Below are 24817 nucleotides of genomic sequence, written 5' to 3'. Positions count from 1 at the left end.
ACTGGCTTCCAAGCTCCAGCTCTCCCCTCCGTTCCCCTCCATTCCCCCCCCCCATTTTTTCTGTGGCTGGCCCTCTTGCCTTTCTCCATGCACTGGTATCCTCCTGTATGGGGCTTCTTCCACCCCATGTCTCCCCCGGGTCAACCACCCGCAGCTGCTCTCCCAGCCTGGTACTGGGTCTTTCTGACTTTCCCACCCATGCTCCACGAGCTGCTGTGGCGCCAAAATCAGGGCTGCGTGAGACTGATTGCTCATTAACATGGTGGGTCCTAAGCCTCCCTGGAGGTTCTGACTCAGTAGAGCAGGGGGAAGTGTAGGAATCGGTGTGTTTCACAGACACTTGCCCATAGTGACTGAGGTAGCTGGTCCAGGACCCTCTTGGGGATTGCAGTGCTTCTGCCTGCCTCCCTTCCACAAGCAGCAGCCATTCCACCTGTGAACTCCCTGCACCTGTCAGGCTCCCCGTCTGGCCAGAGTCTCCCTTCAGCTCAGGGATGGCCAGACCCTGGAGGTCCAGGGCCTCCTTCCTGCCACAGGGCCTGGCACGTGGAGGTGCACTTCTACATGAATGAACGAATGACAGATGAGGTGGGAAGAGAGAAGAATGGCATTTGAGAGTATTCTCTCTCCTTGGGAGACAAAGGAACAAGGCTAACCACTTAGAAGCCCCTTACTGAAAACTCTAATAAGGAGAGGTACACAAGTTTCCAGATTAAATAGTCATTTATTGAGGGCCTGCTATGTGTTAGAAAGTTTTTAAATGGCAGCCCAGTGACCCAGGCTGACCTAACAGACTTATTTTGTTGAGCCAACAGTATTTCAGTGCTTGAAGTAACATTTTTTAATTGAGAGATTTCATGTAAAAATGCAGATTTGGGAGGCTCTCTTGGGAAAGGAGATGTGACCATAGTGGGCCNTGGCTAAAAAATAAGCAGTGTCATTATTTGCTTGAAATCATATATACAGTTTGTATGAATTTCGGTATGTTGCCAAGACATGATCTTTTTCTTATTGTATTTTCTGTAAATATTTCTGGCACTGAACTGTAAAGTAAAGGCGAAATGTAAATACGAAGGTGTACCCGTGACCCCTCGCCTCCTGTGTTTTCTCTTCATCAGTTAGGGAAAAAGGCCCAGAGGCTTGTTTGTATTTATGCCGATCCTTTGTCCAGAAGAAACCCATGGAATATTGAATGTAATACATTTAGTCAATTAAATTTTAAGGAGATTCTTATCTAATAATGTTGTGTGTGCTTTTGGTGACAGGCCAGGGTTTGACCCCTGCATTGGTGTTTCTGGTTTACTCTTTCCAGGGCGTGTGTGTTCTGCTTTGCCTGACCTTCCTAATTTAGATCTGTGCGTTTTCACGCTGGTTTTGTAGAGTTTCATGGAATACTCAAAATTAGATAAGTTTTTAAAAATAATTTTTAACTGAATTGTAATTGACATACAGCATTATATTAGTTTCAGGGTACAACATGGTGATTCACTGTTTTCATACATGATGAACTGGTGACCTCCGTAGGTAGAAGGTACTCTTTGTCACTATACAAAGTCCTCACAGGGCTTGTGTAATGAGCACACTGCCAGCGGAAGCCCACTGTGCAGGGGCCAGTGCTCACTGCCATGCTGGCTGCCTGTATCTTAGGAACACAGAAAGGAAGCGTGCTTTCTCCCTGCAGAAAATAGGGGCTCTGCCACGGCTAGCGGTCAGGAAAGGGGAGACGCCGAGGAGGCCATCCTCCCCCCCACCCACTGCCCCTGTAAGTAGGGTCGACTCAAGAGGGTTCCATGCATGGGGTGCCTGAGTGGCTCAGTTGGTTAAGCGTCTGCCTTTGGCTCAGGTTATGATCCCCACGTCAGTCTCCCTGCTCAGCGAGAGCCTGCTTCTCCCCCTTCCCCCGTTCATGCTCTCTCTGGCTCTCTCCTTCTCAAATGAATAAATGAAATCTTAAAAAAAAAAAAAAAAGAGGGTTCCATGCAGCCCGATGAGCACCTTCCTGTCTAGATCATGCGTGTGGGGTGGTTGTACCACCTGAGGAAACAGCGATGAGAATGGTTCGGGTGCGTGCCTCTGCCAAGAGCTGTCCCTCCAGCCTGCCACTGACTCTGTGGGACATCAACATGTGACCCCCTGAGCTGCCTCCCTTGTAGTTGTGGGTCCACGCCTGCTCTGCTCGCAGGACCTCTAGCAGATCCTTGGCGGCCAGGGAAGCGTCAGGCTGATTGCACAGTGGTCCTGTTCTGGGCTCTGGTGAGAAAATGTGTGTACAAGCCTTTCCCACCAGTGCTGCTCAGCTCTGTCAGGACCCAGTGCTAAGAGATCCTCCCCACATCACCCCAGCCCAAACCACTCCTGGTCTTGGCCTCTGGGCTCTGAGTAGCACAGCCTGCCAAGGCACTGTTCTTCTTGGACACACATTCTAATACTGTCCGCCCAGGCCGCCTCTTCTGGGGACTCCAGTCATCCCACCACTGGGCTAAGACTCTCTCTAAGCCACTGGCTTCCAAGCTCCAGCTCTCCCCTCCGTTCCCCTCCATTCCCCCCCCCCATTTTTTCTGTGGCTGGCCCTCTTGCCTTTCTCCATGCACTGGTATCCTCCTGTATGGGGCTTCTTCCACCCCATGTCTCCCCCGGGTCAACCACCCGCAGCTGCTCTCCCAGCCTGGTACTGGGTCTTTCTGACTTTCCCACCCATGCTCCACGAGCTGCTGTGGCGCCAAAATCAGGGCTGCGTGAGACTGATTGCTCATTAACATGGTGGGTCCTAAGCCTCCCTGGAGGTTCTGACTCAGTAGAGCAGGGGGAAGTGTAGGAATCGGTGTGTTTCACAGACACTTGCCCATAGTGACTGAGGTAGCTGGTCCAGGACCCTCTTGGGGATTGCAGTGCTTCTGCCTGCCTCCCTTCCACAAGCAGCAGCCATTCCACCTGTGAACTCCCTGCACCTGTCAGGCTCCCCGTCTGGCGAGTCTCCCTTCAGCTCAGGGATGGCCAGACCCTGGAGGTCCAGGGCCTCCTTCCTGCCACAGGGCCTGGCACGTGGAGGTGCACTTCTACATGAATGAACGAATGACAGATGAGGTGGGAAGAGAGAAGAATGGCATTTGAGAGTATTCTCTCTCCTTGGGAGACAAAGGAACAAGGCTAACCACTTAGAAGCCCCTTACTGAAAACTCTAATAAGGAGAGGTACACAAGTTTCCAGATTAAATAGTCATTTATTGAGGGCCTACTATGTGTTAGAAAGTTTTTTTTTTTAAAGATTTTTTATTTATTTATTAGAGATAGAGACAGCCAGCGAGAGAGGGAACACAAGCAGGGAGAGTGGGAGAGGAAGAAGCAGGCTCATAGCTGAGGAGCCTGACGTGGGGCTCGATCCCATAACGCCGGGATCACGCCCTGAGCTGAAGGCAGACGCTCAACCGCTGTGCCACCCAGGCGCCCCTAGAAAGTTTTTAAATGGCAGCCCAGTGACCCAGGCTGACCTAACAGACTTATTTTGTTGAGCCAACAGTATTTCAGTGCTTGAAGTAACATTTTTTAATTGAGAGATTTCACGTAAAAATGCAGATTTGGGAGGCTCTCTTGGGAAAGGAGATGTGACCATAGTGGGCCTGCCTTTCCTGCACAGCAGTTAGTGCCTGAAACTGCGACAGCTGCCTGCTCTCGATGCACCAAGCTCCATCCAGGCCACCAAGTGCAGATGTGGGCACCTGTAGCCAGAAGGACAGGCCCCAGACCTGGCTGGCTCCCGAAGGAATCTGTGACCTCAAATGCTTGAACAGCCCCCCTGGGGGCGATGTTTAGCCCATCATTTATTCTTCTAACTTTTAGCAGCTTGCTGAGGTAAGAATTCTTTCCTTGTGTCCCATGAACCCAGAGCATCTCAGCAGGGATTCAAACCCAGACCTGCCTGCCTGGAAGCCTGGGCTTTTGTTCTTGGCCAACCTGTCTCACTGCCACTAGCTCCCACCCACTCGTTCAAAAGCACTCATCCAAAACAGCTCTCCCTTTGCCTGAGGGACACTGTGACTTCCTTGTTGTGTCACCCGCTCAGCCACAATTGGGCTGAGAGCAGAGTGTGGCCCGGCCCACTGGGTCCCCAGGGCAGCCCTGTCAGCCCAGCCCAGGCAGGCCTGGCTTAGCCACACACGCACCATGAAGTACCCTCTGGTGCCGCTGGTGACCGACCTCACGTTTTCCTTCCTGGTGTCCTGGCTCTGCCTGCCCGTGAGCTTGCTGTTGGTCCTGTTGATCATCTGGCTCCACTTCTTACTGAGCCAAGGTGAGCTGCCCAGTTGGGGCCCTAATGCTGGAGCTGGGCAGGGGGTCCCGAAGCTGGGCAGGGGGGGCCTGAAGCAACTGCAGAGAAAAGAGTCCTTCATGTGCCTCAACTGCTGGCTGAGACAAGCAGTCACCTGTAGGAGCAAAGGATTAATTGAGTAGTTTAGAGGCCAAGAGTGAGCCCCCAAGTTTGGGAAGCTGTGTGTGTGTTTGCGCACACGCACGCACCTGTGTCCCCTCAGGGCCCCTGCTAGCACAGAAAGTCTTTGGCACAAATCAGAGGTGGCCCCTGCCCACAGATGAGTTAGTAAAAGGGTCCCTTTCCTGTGACTGCAGCCAGGGCACAAGGCTGGGGAAACAAGGCATGGGCTGGATTTCAGCCCCTCCCAGTTCCTCAGTTGGGTACTTTTGTGCAGTAAACAACTTACACAATCGGATATGGCAGCCCTAGGCATTTATCAGGCGCCAAGAGACCACTCACGCTGCTTTCTGCCCAGACTGTACATCAGGGAGGCATCTGGGTTCTCGGGGTGGCAAGATCATGGAAGCTGACGGACACTTGTCCTGAGCTCAGCATGCCACCCAGAGGAACAGGAGGCAGGGTGGAGCTGGCCAGGAGGGAAGCTGGGGGCCAGTGGCAGGGGTGGCCTTCTGTTCCGCAGGTATCCTGTCTCCCTGGGCGCTCCTCTCACCACGGGCCCTCGTCCCGGGGACCACTTGACCTTCTACCTCCTGCTTCTCAGTTCCAAGACCTTTAGTCAGCTAGGCAGGGAGGGTGTGGACGTGCTGCCAGCTCTGGTCAGATGGCACTGAGACAGACTGAGTGGTTCATCCCCAGATCTGCCCCATGTTCTCAAGTGTGGGGGCTGGTAATGGTGTCATTATTGGGAGTTCCTGGCCAGAGCTTCCAGAAAATGTCTTTTTGAAGTAGATTCTCATATTCCCCAGGGCGGGCTGCAACCCTCCGTGAGGGGCGCAACTCGGGCATCGGCTGGTGTCTGGCGGGAGTCAGAGCACTGGTCCGTGTAGGGCTATAAAAGCCCTCTGTCTAGAGTCTAGGATATGGGCCCAGAGTTTAGCCTTGCTGCTTCATCGTTCAGAATAGCTGCTAGCCTTTTTTCAACACCGTCCTAAAAGTTGTGCTAAACACTGCTGTGCATCATCTCATTTAATCCTCAGAATAACTGCGAAGTAATCCTTATTGCACCACTGAGGAAACCAAGGCTTGGGGAGAGAAGCCGCGTGGCCAGGTCACACACCTGTGAAGTACTTGAGAGTGCCGGTTATCTAGCGTCACCTCCTGGCTCTGCCTCCTACCAGCTCTGTGACTTTGGGCAAGTCCTCTCTGAGCCTTGGGTTTCTCATCTACAGGACGGAGATAATATCGGTCCCTACCCTTTGGGGCTGTGGAGAGATGCATGTGAAGGGCAGGGCGTCCAGGACGTGTCACTCATGGCCCACAGTAGGTGCTTATAGGCTGAGGAAGAATCCATTTCAGTGGCCGTTTTGTCAAGGTTGGAGGAAGCGTAGGCGTGGCTTCAGATGGCTTCTCTAGAAGCAAGGAGGTGCCTCACCTAAGGTCTAAGGCACTAATCTCCAGCAGTTCATTCTCCTTGAAGGCCCTGCTCTAAAACAATCCACAGCCTGCCCTGTCCTGACCTTTTCTCAGAGTTTCTCCCACATCTCATGTGGCCCCTTTGCAAGAAGGCATTTGGTAATTTGCAATGACCAGAAGCTGTCCTTAAAGTGAGATGGGCAGTCTTCGCTCAGGGGCTGGTCTTCTCGGCGCTCTTAGTATTGTTGCACCACTGGTCCTGTCCTTGTGCCGGGGTCCGGGCCTGCTGGGGTCTGGGGGAGCTGCTGCTCAAGGACACCCTGGCCTGCGGTTTTCTGTTCTGCCATGGATCTCTTTGTTGGAATCAGTTTGGCCTGGTTTCCGGTGTGAAAAGCAGACAGGACTAGCTCTGTTCCCCCCTCCCGACCCCGGCCTGGCCTGGCTCAGCAGGGCAGTTCCAGGGCCTGGAAGGCAGCCGGTGTGAGCAGGGAGTGCCATGTGGCCCAGGAGGACACACTTTCTCAAGGAGACGGGGGAGCAAGGGGAGGAGAAGTGAGCAGCCCGGCAAGCTTGATACTGAGGCCCAGAAAAGGTCATGGGCAGCTGAGCCCCGGAGAAGCTGGCCAGTGGGGACAACACTAATCCTGGACCATGACAGGAGGAGAGTGGATGAAGCCACGTGTGCCCTTCAAGGGGAAGATGCTCCTCTGAGGACGTTTCCTTTGTGATCGGAAAGGAATTTGCAGAAGGAAGAAGAGAAACCTGCAAAGAGATGGGTTTAGGACTGAAACACCGGTGGAGGGTCCTGCCCACCTTGTGGTGGTCCTTGAAGCAAGGTGTTAAATTCAAAGCTACCTTTGAAGCCCCTGACTTCAAACAGGTGCCCCCAATGGAACTGCAGGGCACTGGTGCCGGAAGGCTGATCGGAGTCCAGCACCACCGCTTCCTGGCCATGAGCCTGGACATTCCACCTTTCTGAACCTTCCTCCTCCGTAAAATACAAATAACACAGTAATGGCCTTCAAGACGTTGTTAACAGGATTAAATGAGAAAATGCACATGAAACACTTAGCACATAGCATGTGTTCAAAAACCAATCACGATCTGTAGTGAAGAGCAGTCCCTTCAAGCCGTCTCACTGATTTGTCAATCCTCATCCTGGCCAACTCTGATGGATGCCTGTTGGTACACGTTCTGCATCAGTTAAGCCCCCCTCGTAGGGCTGTAATAGGCCCATTTTACAGATGAGGAAATGAAGCCCGCCTTTTCGGTCTCCTACTCTTGGTCTGCGAGCAGAGGGCTCTCTTCAGCCTCCGTTACTTCTCTGCCACCAGTGAGATGCCTAAAGAGTATAGTAAGGAGGAGAACCCCCCATCCCTTCTCCTTTCTCCTTCACGTTGCCTTCCCCAGATAAGTCATGTTAGCAAGTTCATGCACCTATCCAATAACACATGCAGGTTTTCCAAAAAAGTGTGGGCGGATTGTTACTTGTTTTTCAAACAAAAAGGGAGGCGATCCTGCCCTCCAAAACTTGCTTGTGATGTATTATAGACACCCTGCGAGTCGAAAGCTCCAGGTCTCGTGGTTGTTTGAACAGCTTCCCATATGGTGCTGGAGGGGAGGGGCAGCTCTTTGTGCAGTACGCCTGTGCCACGCCTCCATCACCCAGACCGCTCATGATACGGGCACACACACACACACACATACAGTTTCCAGGACGTTTTATTGCTTATGCATGTTTCACCACAAAACAGTGCCGCAGGGAAATCTTGCGTGTCTGCGCTCAGATATTTGTTAATAAATGGACTGGTGGACGAATGGATAGATGGGCCAGTCGTTGGGTTTGTGTGTCCTCAGTGCCTGCTCTTGGACCACACCCAATGCAGGTAGGTCATTTGTTCGCCTCTAGGGCCTGTCCCTATTTAGTAGGTGGGTATGGTCACTTTCTGAGTCCTAGGACAGCCTTTTATCGTCCACAGTCAACTTCAAGGTCCTCGAGTCTTCCTGAGATCTTAGGGCTGTCCCATTTGTCACGATTCTGCCTTGGCCACTTGGTCTCAGACAAGGCTACAGGGATGGCCAGGCTTGGCAGGGGGGCTTCTTTTGGGTCAGGGGTAGGAGACAGGACGTGACCCCCCAAGAGGCCTTATCTTGTACATCCACAGATTCAGAGAAAAATGACTTCGCTTTATGTTTTGACTGGGAGCCCTGGAGCAAAGGCCCAGCCTGGTTTTGCTAGGAGGGGACACTCCATAGCTAAGAGGAGGAGAGGCCCTGCTGGTGAGCCTGTTCATCCAGATGAGACCCTTCTGGGGATGAGGGGCAGGAAGGGGGAGCCTCAGGTCCTACCCAAAGCCTAGGGCGGCTGCCGTGTTCGAAGTCCACTCCCACCACCACGCTGGAGAGCTTGTTGTCTCTGCCATGTTGGGGAACCCTCTGCTTCGTTCTGTTGGAGACCTGTTTTCACCATGTTGGAGGACCAGCCTCCTTTGCCACGAAGAGTTCCCTTACAAAGGTCCCCTACCCTTTCCCTCTGTGGCCTCACCTCTCACCACTCTCCTTAGGGTCTTTGCCCTGGCTGCTCCCTCTGCCTGGAACTCTTCTCCCCCACATCCACTTGGTGCACTCCTTCACCTCTGAGGTTGAGCTCCAATGTCCCCCTTACTCTGTTCTAGATTGTCTTCTGCCACAGCACTTACCACCTCCTGACATGCCCGATAATTGATGCTCCAAATTCAAAGCCCTCCCGGCAGGCCTGACACACAGCTGTCTGCAGGAGGAATGATGCGATGCCAGTGATGATGCTTGCTGGTAGGCAGTGGACACTTAATAGGCACCAGGGCCCGTGCTGAGCCCTTCCCTTTCACAGCTCATTTATGAGATCCTACAAAGAGGGTATTATTCTTACCTCCATTTTGCAAATGAGAACTCTGAGTGGCAGTGCAGTAAGTAATTTGCACAAAGAAATAGGGCTCTGGCACCCACTGGACACCTGGAAAGACCTCATCCATTCCAGTGGAGGTAAATGTCAGCCCCGTGCCAATGACCCCGATTCTCTGATGGTCCTTCTCAGCTCTATTACAAGAGCCCCATGCTTGCTTTAATGTTCTGCTCTCTCTCGTCTTAGAATTTTTAATTTTTCAATGAGGGGCCCCTTACATTGATTTTTTTAATGGGCCCACAAATTACATAGCCTGTCCTGTTTGTGTACAATTAGTGGGGTAAAAAAAGGAGACTTGTGGACTCTGCTCCAGAATCCTGTCCCATTCACACAGAGCTCTTCCCACCCCATCATGTATCTGTTCCTCTCTCATTCTTTCATTCCACTGTCATCCCTAGACTCAGCCTTCCATGCTTTTCCAGCCTGGCTTTCCTGGAGTCCGCAGAGCCGTGGAGGCAACCGAGCTGGATGGGAGAGACTCACCGATGAGGGAAGACGACTCTGGCCAGTGAGATGCTTCCCGACTCCTCTCCTCCACCAGTGGACTCAGGAAAGCCTCCAGAGGACCCAGCTCCTTTCCCACTATAGACGACCTCCCAGGGCCCCTGGGGAGGAGCCCGAGCCTGTGGAGATGGGAGAAGCAGGCACGCGGGGAGAAGTTGGCCAACTGAACTCAGAGGAGGTCCTAGCACAGGGCTGGGCCAGAAGGTGTGGGTCCGTATTAAAAAAACAAGGGGTTTCCTGTGCTCAGGAGACCCCTGACAAATCCACTGGGCCTGGCCAGATCCATTCATTGAACAAGCTGTGGGGCCTGGGCCCAACCCCCAGCACTGACTCCTACGTCCTTGACCATCCTTGGGAATGCCTGACTTTCTCCCATCCTTTCAAAGGGTTGGGGGATCTTGCTCTCAGCTCCCATTCTATAATTTCACACTCCTTGATTCTCTTTTAGGTTGACTTTAATAACAAATATTCGTTTATAAATACAGAGTGGCTACATATGCCTAGTTAAAAAAAAATAGCTCACATTTAATGAGCGCCTACTATGTACCAGGCGTTTTTCCATGTGAGGCACAGAATGACCAAGCATCTGGCTTGGAGCCACACCGGTGGAGTTGGGATTTGAGCCAAGGCCCCGTCTCCACTGTGCCAGGTCTTCTCCAGGCTGGGGTGTGCGGGAGATGCAGGGGAGGCAGGGTTCTGCCCTTTGAAGAAATCCCCTGTCCTTACACCCTCACTGGCTGCCCAGGGGCAGCAGAGCTGATGGCAGGAGAAGGGGACTGACCCTCCTGGTGTCCCCTCCTCTGCCACCCCACATCCCACCAGTCATCACAAGGCTCTTCAACTATCCAGAGGAGAGAGAAAGGAGCCTGAATTATTAGCTCGTCTGGAGTTTGGGCTCCCCAGCTCTGCTTTTTCTGCCCTGTCAGAACGATCCATCCAAAGCACACATCAGAACATGTCCTTCCCCCTGCTTAAAGCCTCTACGGCTCCCTATTGCTAGGGTTACAATCTGAGTTCCTTGTGTGGGGTCGAGAGCTGCCCTTTGGGAGCTGAGCCCACCAATTCTGCTGGACAAGGTTTCTGTTCTTATCGACAAGGCTACAGTGAACACCCTGGAAATTTTATCTTCGTATACAAGTGTGCTTCTATCTCAAGGATAAATTCCAGGAGGAGAAATTGCTGAATTTACAACAATCTCTGCGTTCACATTTTGCGGGTGTTCCTGAGTTGTCCCACCATGTGGAAACACCGAGGGTGAACGTTAAGTGCCTGTTTCCCCAGGCCTTTGTCCTGCTGTACACGTAGCCCTAAAATGCACACACATACTGTCTTTCTCACACATTCAACCCTCTCCCCTCACCCCCCACCCGACACACACCTCTTCCTCCACACATGCCTTGTTCTAGCTGATGAGATTTTGGCTACCTGTGTTTTCCTGGGAGCTTTCCTGGCATTGAATAAAGAGTTTTGGTGACAAATATCCCCTGTGGCTGAAGCTTCTCTCAGGCTTTGTCTGGCATTTTCTCCAACTTCCCATGCACTGCTTGATCGCCTCTCCCTCTGCTGTGAGGGGTGCTGGGGATCAGCTTCTGTGCTGACCTAGAAGAGACAGGCAAGCCACCAAGCCCCACCCTCCTGCCCCCAGCCACTCAGGAGGAACCAGAGGAGCCTCCCGGGGGTGGGGGGGGGCACTCAGACCTTGAGGAAGAGTGGGCACTGCCTGGCTGGGCAGGGAGGACACCTGGCCGTGCTCCTGAGAGTGCCTGCGGCAGAAGGCAGGGGACACAGCCCCTTGGGGCTCCTGGCAGGTAAGCAGCTCTGGCTGGCAGTTGGTGTGGGCTGTGGGAAGATGCCTCCCCGCTCTGGGTGGGAGGCCGAGACCCCAGGCCTCTGAGGGGTATGGATTGAGGCCCCCCTTTTAACATTTTGTTCTATAAGGCGGATTGTATGTGTGGGGGGTGGTAAACAGCCTGTAATCCTCTGGTACTAGGCTCCCCAAGAGACATGATCCCTAGTCCAGCAGCCGTGGCTGAGTGCTGCTGTTGCTGTGGGTCTGCCCAGGGCTAAGCGCTTCCCGTGAGTGGTCTTATTTGATCCTCGCAACAACCCTGTGAGGTGGGTCATAATTCCATTTTCAGATGAGGGAACTGAGGGTCAGAGAGGTGAAGTAACTCGCCCAAAGTCACACAGCCTGGAAGTGGCCCATTTTCCTGACTACTAACTGAGAGGTATTTCTCAAGATCCCCAGGGATATCCTTGGTGCTTCCTAGCCTGGACGATGCAGCTGAAGCTTGTGCCATTGATGTTTGTAAGACACACGAGTAACCTCGGAACAGTAAGTGGACGTGGCTCTCTCTTTGGACCTGTTGTCATGACACATCTCCCAGGCATGCCCTTATTTTCTAATCTCTATCCAGAAGCTCTGGAATCCTGACTGCAACCCCCTCCCTTGTCCACCCCTACTCCCACTAGCCTCAGTGTCGTCCTTAGCAACATGAGGCCAATCCTGTCTGTGTTTGTTTCGTGTGGTGGCCATCACAGAGTGGCACAAACTGGGTGGGCCGGATTGTTCCACAGTCTGGAGGCCAGGAGTCCAGAGGGCGCTGGCAGGACATGCTCCCTCTGAACCTACGGGAAGGATCCAGCTTCTAGCAGATGTTCCTTGGCTTCTGGCTGTATCCTTCCAGCCCCTGCCTCCCTCTTCACAGGGCCTTCTTTGCCGCGTCTTTGCACCGTCTCCCTCTGTGTGTGTCTGTCTCTGTCTCCAAATTGCCTCTTTCTGGAGGGACCCCTCACTGGTGAGGGCCCACCCTAATGACTACATTTTAACTTGATTACCTCTGTCGAGACCCTATGTCCAAAAGAGGTCATATTCTGAGGTCCTGGGGGTTAGGATTTCCGTGTATATTTTTAGCAGGACACAGTGATCCCTACCACCCTCTTCTGTGAGAACTCGGTGTGGCCGTCCATGGAAAGTTCTGAGCACGGGGCTTGGCTGACACTTTGTAAATGCTCCGTAAACTGCAGCTAAAAGAGCAAAGCTGAGCACCTGGAAATAAGGTGCTTGGGGTACATCGTGTGCCAGGCACAGTTTGGGTCCTTGACACGTATTATCCCACTGAAGTCTCACAGCCACCCCTCGAGACAGGCAAGATTTTCATTTAAATGATGAGGAAGCTGTGACTCAGATAAGGTAAGGCACTTGCCTGAAGCCAAACAGCCTAAGTGGCAGAGCTGAGGATCAACCGCGGGCCTGTGTGGCTCCATCTGTGACACGGGGTGGGAGACCTCTGTTGGGAGCAGGAGATGCTCAGAGGAAAAGAAAGGCAGGGAAGAAATGCTACGCACAGAGCACACAACCCTGGGAAGCTTCCTGGGTCTGAGGGGCATAGAACGCCTCTCAACAATAATGAGTAGGTGGGCTGCATCACAGGCTCCCCCGGGGGGATCTGAGTCATTCCACTGTGACCTAATCCACCTGACCCATGCTCCAGGGCTGGGACCAGGCCAAAGGGGGGCTGAGGACTGTTGCCCAGAGTATGGGCACTCTTCACTCTATTCTGAGTACGTGTGGCTCTCCAGGAAGCTGAGAGGTGGTACTTCCTTAAAGAAGCTTCAAAGTGCAGCTTACTCAAGATTCAGGATACTCTCTCCTCCTCCTTGCTTTCTTTCCAGGGGTCCCCTACACTTAAGTGAAGTGATAACAATTTAGGTTTACTTTTCTGGACCAGAAGTTCATTTACTCAGGGACCAACTTGTTTACTCATTCAAACATTTATTTATTCCTTCACTCATTTGCTTTTCTACCCATTCATCTAATGGCTTACTGATTTATTCAGGTACTCATTCATGCTCTAACACATTCATATACACAGCAATCCACCATCCATCATTCATCCATCCATCCATTCATCCATCCATCCATCCACAATCCATCCATCCACCATCCATGCATCCATCCATCCATCTGCCATCCCTCTATCCATCCACCCATCAACCATCATTTGTCCATCATCATCCATCCATCATCATCCATTCATCCATCCATCACCCATCCATCCATCATCATTCATCCATCCATCCATCCATTCATCCATCCATCACCCATCCATCCATCCATCCATCATCATCCATCCATCATCACCCATTCATCCATCCATCCATCCATCCATCCATCACCCATCCATCCATCACCCATCCATCTATCCATCCATCCAACACTTAGTAAGCATCTAGTATGTTTTACACACAAAGCTCCTTATGGCTCCAAAGTACTTTTTCGCCCACTTTCATGGCTTCTTCAACATATATTTGGGAAGGAGAGCCTCTGCACCAATGGGACCTCCAAATATTTGGCCTTCTGGTGGCATGGTTCCAGAGTCTCCTCCTCAGGAGGACCTTGGGAAAAGTGGACACTTGGTCATCTGCACGGCCCTAGTCTCCATGTGAGAGCCAGGGACGGTCACCTGAGACTTGAGGCTCCTAGGGGCCCTTTGTCCTGTGGAACCCTCCCCTGGTGAGGGCCGTGCATAGTTTTGGGCACTGTGGCTCCCCTGGGGTATTATTTCCAGTTATTGGGCTCCATTTCTTGCTTCCCCCTGGCCAAAGCAGGCTATGGTGATGTATGGACTTGGGCCCCATCCTTGAGTTGCTCTCTGGGGCCACTCTTCTTAGTGTAAAGTCAACTATGCCCCCCTGGGAGGTCATTAACACTCAGAGACTCTGAGGAGGGCAGAGCAGAAACCCAGAGCAAACTGGGGAAAGACCATAGCATTCTGTCCTGGCTGGAGAGCAACAGGAAGCCCTCCTGGTCCCTAACAGATATGGGGACACAAGCCAGAGAAACTGGCAGGAATGTCCCTCACTTGTCCCTAAATGCCCCACTTCCACGCCTTTGCATGTGCCGAGCTCCTGCTCCCTCACGCTCTAGGCAAAATGTCAATTCCCAGAGAGGCCCTTCTGGCCCCCCACATTCTGCCATTCCCCTTTCCTGACCCTTAGCCTCCTCTCCCACCCAGGCCTTGCCCTTCTCACCCCCTCAGCACAATCCTATTTGCTTGCTTTCCTGCTTCCTGGCAAATATTACCATCCCCATTTCACAGAGGTGGAAATCAAGACATAGAGCAGGTGGGCAGCCTGCCCAAAGAGTGGCCAGGCCAGGGTGAAGATCCCTGAGTCGTGACTGCCTTTTCTAGCCACATTAGTCAGTTACTTTATTAATTCAGTTTAATTTAAAATCGGATGGCTGTAGGTAATAATGCAATGCAAATATTTCATGACTTTTTTTAAAGGTACAGTTTTTATTTCACTGTTGTGCTGGTAGACGGGTAGGGGGAGTGTGTGTGTGTGTGTGTGTGTCTGCCTGTAGGTGGTCCTGGCTGAGCCAGCCCCACAGGGGAGGAGGTTGGACATTTGGGGGTGTCTGGTAATCGGGTGTGTCACAGAGCCCCGCAGCCTTCCCCCTGCATCATTGATTGAGTCAGCCCCACAGTGACAGCAGCCCAGCCGCCAAACTAGGAGCCACGAGAGTGCCAGCCAATGGCAGGGCCTGCCCTTCTCCCTGCAGCCCAGATGCAGAGGCTGGCACCCTGGTGCCCCTTGCCTCACCATGTCCCTGGATCCTATGGGCCTGCACTGCCAGGCAGCTGGGGCGCTGTGTGGACCTGGGCTGAAGGTACAGGCATCATGGTGGGGGGGGGAGATTTGGGACACTGATGTCTCAGGGCCTGGCCTGAGGGGTAAGAGGAATAAGGTGAGGACCTACTGTGTGTTAAGGGGTATATAGCCTATCTGTCAGTCCTCACTACAGCCCTGTGAGGGAAGAATTCTCCTCCTATCCTACAGATGAGGGAACAGATGCTCAGGAGGTTGAGTAAACGGCCCGGAGTTACCAACTGCCAAGTGGTGGGGGTGTAATTCAAACCTTGGTCCATGGACTCCAAACCCAGACCCTTGTGGGACACACACACTGCCCTGGACTCCTGCTCATGGCCTTCTGCAGGGGTCACTGATTTTCAGATTCTAAGGGGTATGAAGGACCCCCCGTCATATATGCCGTTTTACCTCCCTCTGAATGTATGGAGTGTTAGGGACCCCAGGGCTTATTTGGGGTTCAGGATTCAGGACCCGAAGCTATGGGGTCACAGCTGGGTCCATGCGGCTGTTTTATGACCAAATTGTACTTTTGTTAACTAACATCCTATGATGAAAATTTAGGCCATTTCCTTCCTTTTCTTTTCCCCCTCCCTGCCCCCTCTTTCCCTCCCTTCCTTCTTTCCTTCCTTCCCTCCTTCCTTTCTTGTTGCTATTTTTACTATATGCATTGGCTTGGGCATATATATCTTTGTGCACTTACCTTATGGTAAATTCCCAGAATAGGAATCACTGAGTCCAAAGGTCTGTACATTTAAAACTGAAACACGTCGCCAAGTGGTTTCCCAGAAGGCTCCGTCCAATTACAGACTCGTTGAGTGGGTGCCGGTGCGGTTTTTTGTACGGACGTTCTTGACGGTGCTGCTCCTTTTAGCCTATGCTGATTGTATCTTGTTTTCAACTCTGCTTTCTGATATTATTAGCGCAGTTGAGCACCTTCTCACATGCTGGCCATCTGGTAGATCACAGAGGCGGGAAGACCATTTTGAGTCTAGTGCAACAGTCAAGGTTCCGTTAACACCGTGTGTTTAGCGACTTAGCCGGTTGGATACGGACAACTTGTGGAATAAGTCATTTTTACAAAGCCTGCCTGAACTCATGCTTTGCTCACGTGCAGCTCCGAGGTCTCTGCCATGGGATAATGTCACCTATCTCTCCAGATAGCATGTTTCTTTAACCCCCCGGCACACACCCCTGTATGTGAACCCAAGCACCAAAGAATCACCCGTGCGCAGTTTAAATGCGTCCGTGGTAGAAGGTCAGCCTGAACCTCAAAGTCCAGCTTCCCCACTTAGCAGCTGTGTGGGGCTCCGGGGAATTACTTAAGCTCTCGGAGCCTCAGCTTCCTCTCCTGTCAGATGGATGCAGCAACAGTTCCTGCCTTCTCTGCTATGAGGACGCAAGGACACGAATGCACGTGAAGGGTCCAGCACAGAGCAGGGACGTGGGGAGCGCGCCGTAGGCACCAGACATGAGTGGTCCGAGGGAACGCTCTGGGAAGGACTCAAATACACAGATTTGTTTTCATGCAGTAAGTAAATTTGGGCCTCCTGACTCCTCGGAGTGGTAGAAAGATCTGCATTTGAGCCCTAAGTCCTCCGCGTACCTCACCCTTCTGAGCCCGCTCCTTTATTTGCAACAAGCGCCATTGCTCACACCCACCTTCCTGTACGTCCACCACGGAAAGTCCACCGGAGGCTGCATTCCAACCACCTTTGCCGCAGGAGGGCTTACAGGCAGGGTCTCTCCAGGGCTCACCTCTACTGGCTTGCTTACAAAGCAGCGAAGGGCAGGTCCCTTCTGACGGGCTCCTTATTTCCTCTCTTGCCTCATAGTGAAGCAAAGGGAGAAGCCTCTCATTATGCCGAGTGGTTGGTTGGGGTCCTTCAGGGTTCTGGAGTTCCCTACCCCTCCAACTCCCCTCCCATCAAGCATTACCAGCTCCACCCAGTTTGGCCAGCAGATGCGCATAGAATGTGAAAATGTCTTCTTGAGACTTGCCAGCCCTGGGTATTAGCGATCTTTTTGGTGTTTGCCAATCTGGTGGGTGAAAATATTTCATTGTTTTAATTTGTGTTTCCCTGATCACATCTTTTTTTTTTTTTTTAAAGATTTTGTTCTATTTATTTGACAGAGACAGCCAGCGAGAGAGGGAACACAAGCAGGGGGAGTGGGAGAGGAAGAAGCAGGCTCCTAGCACAGGAGCCTGATGTGGGGCTCGATCCCAGAACGCTGGTATCACACCCTGAGCCAAAGGCAGACGCTTAACGACTGCGCCACCCAGGCGCCCCCCCGATCACATCTTTTCATATGGAGCATTTACATTTTATCTCCAGTGGCTGTTAATTCATATCTGCTGTGTACGATTCTATGAGATGTTTGTTGAAGGAATTTTTTCCTTATCGATTTCCAGGAACTCTTTATATAGACTAGATAGTAACCTTTATCATTTGTTGCAATTATCCTGTCAGCTGATCACCAACTTAGTTTATGGTGTCTTTGTTAGACAGGAATTTTGAATTTTGATGTAATCAAACCTCAGGCATTGCTGGTTAATGGCTTCGGGGTTTTATTTTGCTTGGGGAGATCTTCTCCACCACCTTATATTTCTTCCCAACTTCGTTTTCATCAAACCCAAATGTAGACTCGCATCCCCCCGGGGAAATTCCTTTGTACTTCCCAGCATACTAACATGCTCCCCTTCCTGTGAGCTCTGCGGATCTCATTCCCCCCTGGTGTCCACTGACCCTTTAAAACTGAGTCCCAGCATTGTCTCCTCCAGGAAGCCTTCTTTCCTCTGCCACATTGCACTCTGGTTCCCGTTCTGTCCCTCTGGGCTGTTTGCCCCACCTTAGGTGGTTTGTAGGCTGTGCTGAAGCAGTTCTGCTTTCAGACATTTGTTGGAGCACTAACTATGGGCCAGACGATTTGTATGCGTTAATTACTTCCTCCTCACAACCCTGTGTATGCTATTATCATCATCATCACCCCCCATTTTGCAGGGGGACCTGAGAGACTGCGATATTTTCCCATGGTCACACATCAGGAGGACAGACGCAGACCCAGACCCAGACAGCCTGACTCCAGGGCCTGGGCCCTAAGCCGCTGTGCTACCTATTGCTGCCATAACCAACTGTCATAAAATAAGTGGCTTAAACCATACAGATGGATTATCCTAGAGTTCTAGGGAAGGCCAAAATGGGTCTCCCAGGTCTTCCAGCCAAGCCTCAGATCTCCTTCAGGAATCACATGTTGGCAGGGCTCTATTCCTTTCTGTAGGGCTCTAGGAGAAAGCCCACTTTCCAGCTTCTAGAGGCCGTTGGCCTTCCTTAGCTCCTGGTCCCCTTCCACCTCCAAAGTGTGCCGTGGCCACTTGAATCCTTCTAATGCTACCACGTCTCTGGTTTTCACTCTTTTGGCTCCCTCTTCCCCATTGAAGGACATTCTGGTTACCTGAGGCCCACCCAGATAATCCAGGAGAGTTTCCCCATCTCAGGGTTGGCTGATTAGCAACCTAAATTCCATCCGGAATCTTAACCCCTGCCTTGCCATGCAGCATAGCGTACTCACAGATCCTGGGATTAGGGTCTGGGCACCGTTTTTGTGGGGAGGGCAGTAGTGTACTTACAGCATTCAGGCTTCCATGCTGTTCCTCCAGACAGCAGTCGCTGCCTCTACCCCCCGGGCGTCATGCCTGCCTCGCCCCTGCAAGTTTAAAATGAAATAAAATGAAAAATTCAGCTCTGCTGTCATACTAACCACATTTCAAGTGCTCAGTGGGCACAGGTGACCAACACAATTCTCTATGTTGCCCAACATATAAAATCATCTGATTAAGTGGCTCAGGTGGGGACGAGCTAGGGTCCATGACCTTGCTTAAAGGAAGGATGGAGGCAAGCCTCAAAGCCCTGGGAACGTTCAGACACTCTCTGGCAAGCAGGGCAGGGACGCGCTGCTGGCTGGAAGCCTGCTGGAAGGGGCGGCCGCCGCCCAGCGTCTTCTGTTTGCTGGCACTCAGGGTGGGGGTGGCGGGATGGTCAGCTCTTCTTATTTGTTTTCCAGAGAAATTGTAACTAGAGGATTTTTCAGCATGAGACCTCTTCATGTTCAAATGAGGGCAAGCTGTATTAAATGTGTTAAGATCTGGGGGGTGGGGGAGTGGGGGGTGGCACTCTGCCACTTCAAATGGAGCTTAGTCAATCCTGATCTTCTGGTTGGGACCATTCAACGTCTCAGAGGTCCTGGGCAGAACTTTCATCTCCCCCAGCCACCCCAGAAATGCAGGCTGCCCCCTCCCAGAAGAGCTACATGAGAATTTGGGGGCAATCCATTTCTTCCCATCCCACTCTTGAAACCTTCTGTGCAATCCTCGGAATGCCAGCTGCAAGACCATGTGTCCAGGAGGAGCGCTTTCCAGCCCTGACGGCACGATGGCTTCACCTGGGCAGCTTCAAACAATACTGCCGCCCAGGTCCCATTTCTGGGGCTTCTGGTGCCTTTGGTCTGGAGTACTGCCTGAGCACTGGGACTTGGAGAAGCTGCCTTGGTGATTGCAGTGCACAGTCAGGGTTGAGAACCATGGGTCTGCGGGCCAGCAGGTCTCCTATTTCTCTGGCTCTCACCCTCCTTGACCAGCTGACAGGAGCACCTGCAGCTGTGCTCTTTTCTGTCTTCCAGCCAAGCCTCAGATCTCATCCAGGAAGCTCAAGTGTATAGATCGCATTTCAAAATGTTTGTATTTTTTTTATCTATAACATAAAATAGTCACACGTAAAAGTTCTACAGCCCGGATAGCACCTGTAACAGAATTATTAAGTGGAGGAAATGTAATGAACATTGCCAAGTCATTCTAAGAATGAGCACACTGGCTGCAATGAGCCAATCTTGTCTTATGGGGAAAGTTGTTGCCTTGCAGGGAGTTTGGGAGCTCAGTTCAGATGATACTCAAAAATGTAAATACAGGATTTGCCTTTTATGATATGTGAATCCTGCCCCACCCCATTCTCCCAGGGATTGCTTCATAGATAGCAATATTGCTGTGTACTGATGTTCAGGTTGTGCACTGCATAAAGATATTACATCCAAAGGGGCACCATCCACATCGTAGTCATGTACTAAGTTATATGAGAGTACTTGTGTGGGCACGGAGAGTCCAGACTTCTACGCAAGTTCTAAAGCAGCAGAGGGAAGGCCTTCCTTCATAAGCCCACATGATCACACGTGATCATAGGACGTACATGTTCATGGGAAAGTATGGACCTACATGTTCCCTGACGCACCCACGTGCACACGGCTCTGCCCTGAGATTGCCTTTCAACCCCTGCTCTCAGAGACCTGATTCCCACCCTTCTCTTGACTCAGAACTTAGCATGTCATTTCATCTGGGGGTTGGGGGTGGGGTGGGACATGGAGTGTGCATGTGTCATGTGTACCTAGCATGTGGAAATGTGTGTGAGTGCGAGAGAGGGGGCCCACTAGTCCTCTGGCCAAGTTGTTTAGATTGTTCAATAATACACTGTCTCTATCAGCTGTCACTGTGTAACACATGATCTCAAACTCACTGGCAATTCTTCACGAAAGCAACACTCATTATTCAAGCCATGCATCTGCTGGCTGGCTGAGGGGTCACCGATCTGGCCCAGGCTCTGATGGGTGGCTCCATTTCAAGTGATGGGTCCGGCTGAACTTGCTGCTCCTTCTGGCTGGGCTCTGGTCTGTGCCATATGTGTTTATTCTGGGACTCAGGCTGCAGCCACCCAGGGACAGCTCTTCCCATGATGATGGGAGGCGCAAGAAGGCCGGCCCCATCACACAGACACATTTCATGCCTTGGTTTATCTCATGTCTGCCAGCATTCTGTTGGCCAGAGCATGGCATGTGCCCAAAGCCCAAGTCAATGGATGGGTGCAGAGCAAAGGCCATAAGTAGAAGGAAGAATAATGAATTGAGAACAATAATTTGATCTGTCTAGTATTAACTCAAGTAACATAGGGACAACACGAGCTGCACACTTAGAACTCTTTGTCGGAAAGACATTTTCAAACACTGTAAAATATAGCACTGGGACCAAAAAAGGGAAAAGCCTCCTCCTGCAGCCCAGGGATCAAACCTTGCAAATGCCAAATGTCTGTGGCTTTTCCCTTCTTGTACCTTCGCCTGTGCCCTCTTTGAAATCAGGGCTGGTTATGACTGGGTGTATGTAACCAGGCACCTCTGAGCATCCAGCATTTGTCTACATTCCACCCTGAGCCAGAGGCTGATGTTGGCATGTTAGCACTGGCTCTAGAACAACCCAATTCTTAAAGCATTGGCTGGTCAGTTTGATTGCCTGATGTTTGCAGAGGATATAAAAGACATGGTCACATCACACACCCTACAGCCATCCCTCCCATGGTGGCCATGCTTGGCAATCCACTCATATCCTCTGTCCCTCCTTTGTCTTTACCCCTGCTTCTTATCAGCCCCTGGGTTATCTACTTGGCCAAGGAGAAATTGGCATTTCCCTGACAGTGACCACCTGTTGCTTCTCCAGCATGCCCCATGGGGATTTATCTCAATCCATCTCGCTATGACATATCACTATCCATTGCTAATTTTTAAAAAATATTTTATTTATTTATTAGAGAGAGAGAGCACAAGCGGGGAGTGGCAGAGGGAGAGCAGACTTCCCACTGAGGGACTCAGTCCCAGGACTCTGGGATCATGACCTGAGCCAAAGGCAGACACTTAACCAACTGAGCCACCCAGGCACCTCTCTCCATTCCTAATTATGAGCCAGAGGGACTCTTCAAAAGAGTCAAAGCAGCTGGTAAGAAGCAGAGCTGGGCCTGAGTCTAGGCTGGTGGTCTTGCCTCCCCAAACTTATGCTGCATCTGGCCAATGGGGTAGGAAAAAAGAGAGAAGGAAAAGTCACAATTAAGAAAAAAAGTTGCAAAAGGGCTTATTGCATAATGGTTGAGAACATGGGCCATGGAGCCAGACCGCCTGAGGTCAAAGCCCAGTCCTACCATTTACTAGACAGGTAATCTTGGACAAGTTAATTTCTATGTGCCTCTGTTTTCTCATCTGTAAAATGGGATAATAATAACAGAAATTTGTGAGGATTACATGAATGAATCCATGTAAAACAGTGGTTCTTAATGGGGGCAATTTTGCTCCCCAGGAGACATTTGGCAACGTGTCACTGTGGCCATAGGGCCTGTGCTGTGACCAGAGCCTTCTCCCGAACTTACTCTGGCCTCTATCGTTCATGATGAGGGGAGTGGCGATGATGTCACACTAATGACAATTGTGGCAACGGTTCCTATTTCCCGAGCACCCAGGATAGGCCAGCTACTTTGCCTGGCTTCTCAGGAACCCCTCTTGTGACGCTTACAGTGACAGTCGCTCGGATTACCCCCCTCTGCGGAGAACGCGGAGGCCCAGAGAAATGAAACGGCTCCCCTGAGACACAAGTTGTGTGCGTGGGGCTCAGCCTCTGTCTAACCTGGATGTGGTGTGTGTAGCACTCCGCTTCCTGCCGCTGGAGGTGGCAGGCAGGGGCAGGCGCTCGGAGGGGACTGAAGAGCTGCCAAAGAGCCCGACTTCCCCCGGTGGAGCTGGACAAGGAGGCCCGGCCAGCCTCCCGCTGCACATCCCGACAGGCATCCTTGTCCCTGGGTCATGGTGCCTGTGTGGGCCCCTCAGCCCGTCCTTCAGCTGCTGCCTGCCCACCCCCACCTCTGATCCTTGGGGACCTGCAGTGACCCCCACACCATGTGACGATGAGGAAGCCGAGGCTTGCGAGGTTCACAGGCTCCCCAGGTTTACTTCAGTAATAAATGACAACTCTAGGATTCAAAGTCACACCTGTCTGACACTTGAGCCAAAGTTCTTACCTTCTAAACTTACGGATCCGAGTTTCTGTCGCTTAGTGGGCCTGTAGTAAGTGCTCAGTAAATGCCCAAAAGCAAGATCACCATGAGAGACAGTTACTTGTGCGGAACGCTTAGGATCTGTGCACTGTTCCGCATACACTATACGTGAATAAAATGCTGAAAACAAAACAAAAGGTCTGTGTTTGTGAAGCTCGGAATGGATTTTGTGGCCGTGCCGAGAGCCCGTAGTCGTGCTAAACTGAAGACTTGTTGCCACGGTGCACGCTGTGATCTCGGCACAACAACACCTTTAGAAGTGCTGGGGTTTGATTTCATGTCTGGTCTTTCCTGGGGCCCCCGTCTGACCTCCTTAGAAAGTTCACCCAGAGAAACGACCGGTCCTCTCGTGCTGCTTAGCTGTCGAAATGGAGACACAGTTGACTTCTGTTTGGGTTTAGTCACTGAGGTTTTCAAATTGTCACAAAAACACACAGATGCTGGCAATTTTCAAGCAAATCGCAAAACAGCGAAAGAAACCAAACTGTGTGCCAGCATGGGGGACCACACGGATCCGCAGGAGGCACGCCCGACTAGCAGCTTTCTCCAGAACCATCAACAGAGTGGAACAGCCAATTTTATAATTAACTGGGAATCGGTCTCCAGTTAAGCTTCTGCTCGGTGAGAATGGCCAAGCCGTTCCCCGGGGAGAGCTGGTGCCCTGCCTCTTCCTTTGGGCCCTGGTGGACCCGAGATCTCTCTGCTTTACCACATTTGAGTGTGTGTTTGAGTGTGTTTCGGGATGTGAGTGTGTATCGCTTGGAGTCGAGCTCAGTGTGTGGGCAGGACACTCGGGAGAAAAGCTCCAGCCATGTGTCAAACGAATACGGAGGCCCTTGTTCAAACATTATTAAGAATTCCATGATGATGACTAAACCAAGCAGGGGGCCCTTCTAAGCCCTTCTAAGCAGGGGACCCTGTGTGACAGCTCAGGTCACATATCCATGACCCAGGGCCTGGCTACTGGATCACACCTCCAGAAGTTGGGGGACATAAGTGGGTGGGATCTCAAGTTGTGGGCAAAACCCAGCCTCGGGGACTCCAGGGCACAGGACCCCACAAGAAGGAGGCCAGGGAGGCAGCAGAAACAAAATCAGCACCCCGTCCGGGGCTGCAACAACCACCACAACAAACAAATCCAATAGAACAATGCTTTCTGGAAGGCAATTTGGCAAGAAGGGTCACCATCTCACAAACCCTTTGATCCTGCAAATCCGCTCCTCGCACTCTGTTCTACTGTGACCTCCACACAAGGGGACAGGATGATGAACGTGAGGATGCTTATGGCCGCGTTACTTGTGACTGACAGATGGAAACGGCCTAAGCCTCTGTCAAAGGGGACGGAGGCTGCCTCCCCAACGAGGATCTTTCCAGTAATAAGCGCCATGCGGGTGACCCCCTTATGACTCAACTACTCAATGACATCATTTAGGATCAAGTTTTTAAGCTTTCTATTTATGCTGAGTGTGGGATCCACTTTGTTATGAGCCTGGAGCCCCCACTGCGTGCCCACCGCCTCCTCGGGGCTACTCGCTCTACATTCTGGGCTGGAGCTGCTTGTCTGTCTCCTAGAACTCCCAGCCAAAGTCCTGAGTGTTCCCTTCCTTGAATCAATTCCTGTGGCTGGAGGAATGCACATAATGCTTCTTTTCTGGATTATTGTTGTTTGTTTGTTTTTTAAATAATAGCTTAGCAGAGAGTTCCTCCCTGGATGGGTTCCGGATGGAGGCGGGACAGATCCGACAGAGGAATGAGCTGAAGGAAGAGGATATGGCAGGAGTGAAGGCCAGCTCCCAGAGGGTAAGGAGNGGGGCCTTCTACCGGGGGGTGGGGGTGGGGGGGGACATGACAGGAGCCAGGCAGGAAGGGGCTTTCCCTTGCATCTGGACTGATGCAGTACCCTCTTCACTGGTTTCCCGGCCCTACCCTTGCTCCCAGCCGTCCAGTCTCCCCCTTTTCCATGCAA

The 24817-nt window shown here is 51.7% G+C and overlaps 2 protein-coding genes across 3 annotated transcripts in view; both read left to right on the top strand.

Moving 5' to 3' along the window:
* Nucleotides 1-3340: 3340 nt before the first annotated feature.
* On the top strand, nt 3341-10770 carry ADIG (adipogenin). Of its 2 annotated transcripts, none has more exons than XM_034640757.1 (3): nt 3341-4287; nt 9205-9490; nt 10503-10770. In XM_034640757.1, the coding sequence occupies exons 1-3, from the start codon at nt 4161-4163 to the stop codon at nt 10510-10512; spliced, it is 423 nt and encodes a 140-aa protein (XP_034496648.1). In that variant the 5' UTR covers nt 3341-4160; the 3' UTR covers nt 10513-10770. The 2 variants fall into 2 exon arrangements, with proteins under 2 accessions (XP_034496648.1, XP_034496647.1); XM_034640756.1 differs by having other exon boundaries at nt 9181-9490.
* Nucleotides 10771-14622: 3852 nt separating this feature from the next.
* ARHGAP40 (Rho GTPase activating protein 40) overlaps nt 14623-24817 on the top strand; it is a 32289-nt gene continuing 22094 nt past the window's right edge. Inside the window, 4 exon segments of the mRNA XM_034641591.1 lie at nt 14623-14878; nt 14881-14927; nt 24540-24619; nt 24622-24651. Of these exon segments, the coding sequence (XP_034497482.1) occupies nt 14825-14878; nt 14881-14927; nt 24540-24619; nt 24622-24651 (211 nt within the window). The 5' untranslated portion in view covers nt 14623-14824.

Source organism: Ailuropoda melanoleuca, chromosome 13, assembly GCF_002007445.2.
Source record: "Ailuropoda melanoleuca isolate Jingjing chromosome 13, ASM200744v2, whole genome shotgun sequence".
NCBI lineage: Eukaryota > Metazoa > Chordata > Mammalia > Carnivora > Ursidae > Ailuropoda > Ailuropoda melanoleuca.
This window is presented reverse-complemented; position numbering and strand designations above follow the sequence as displayed.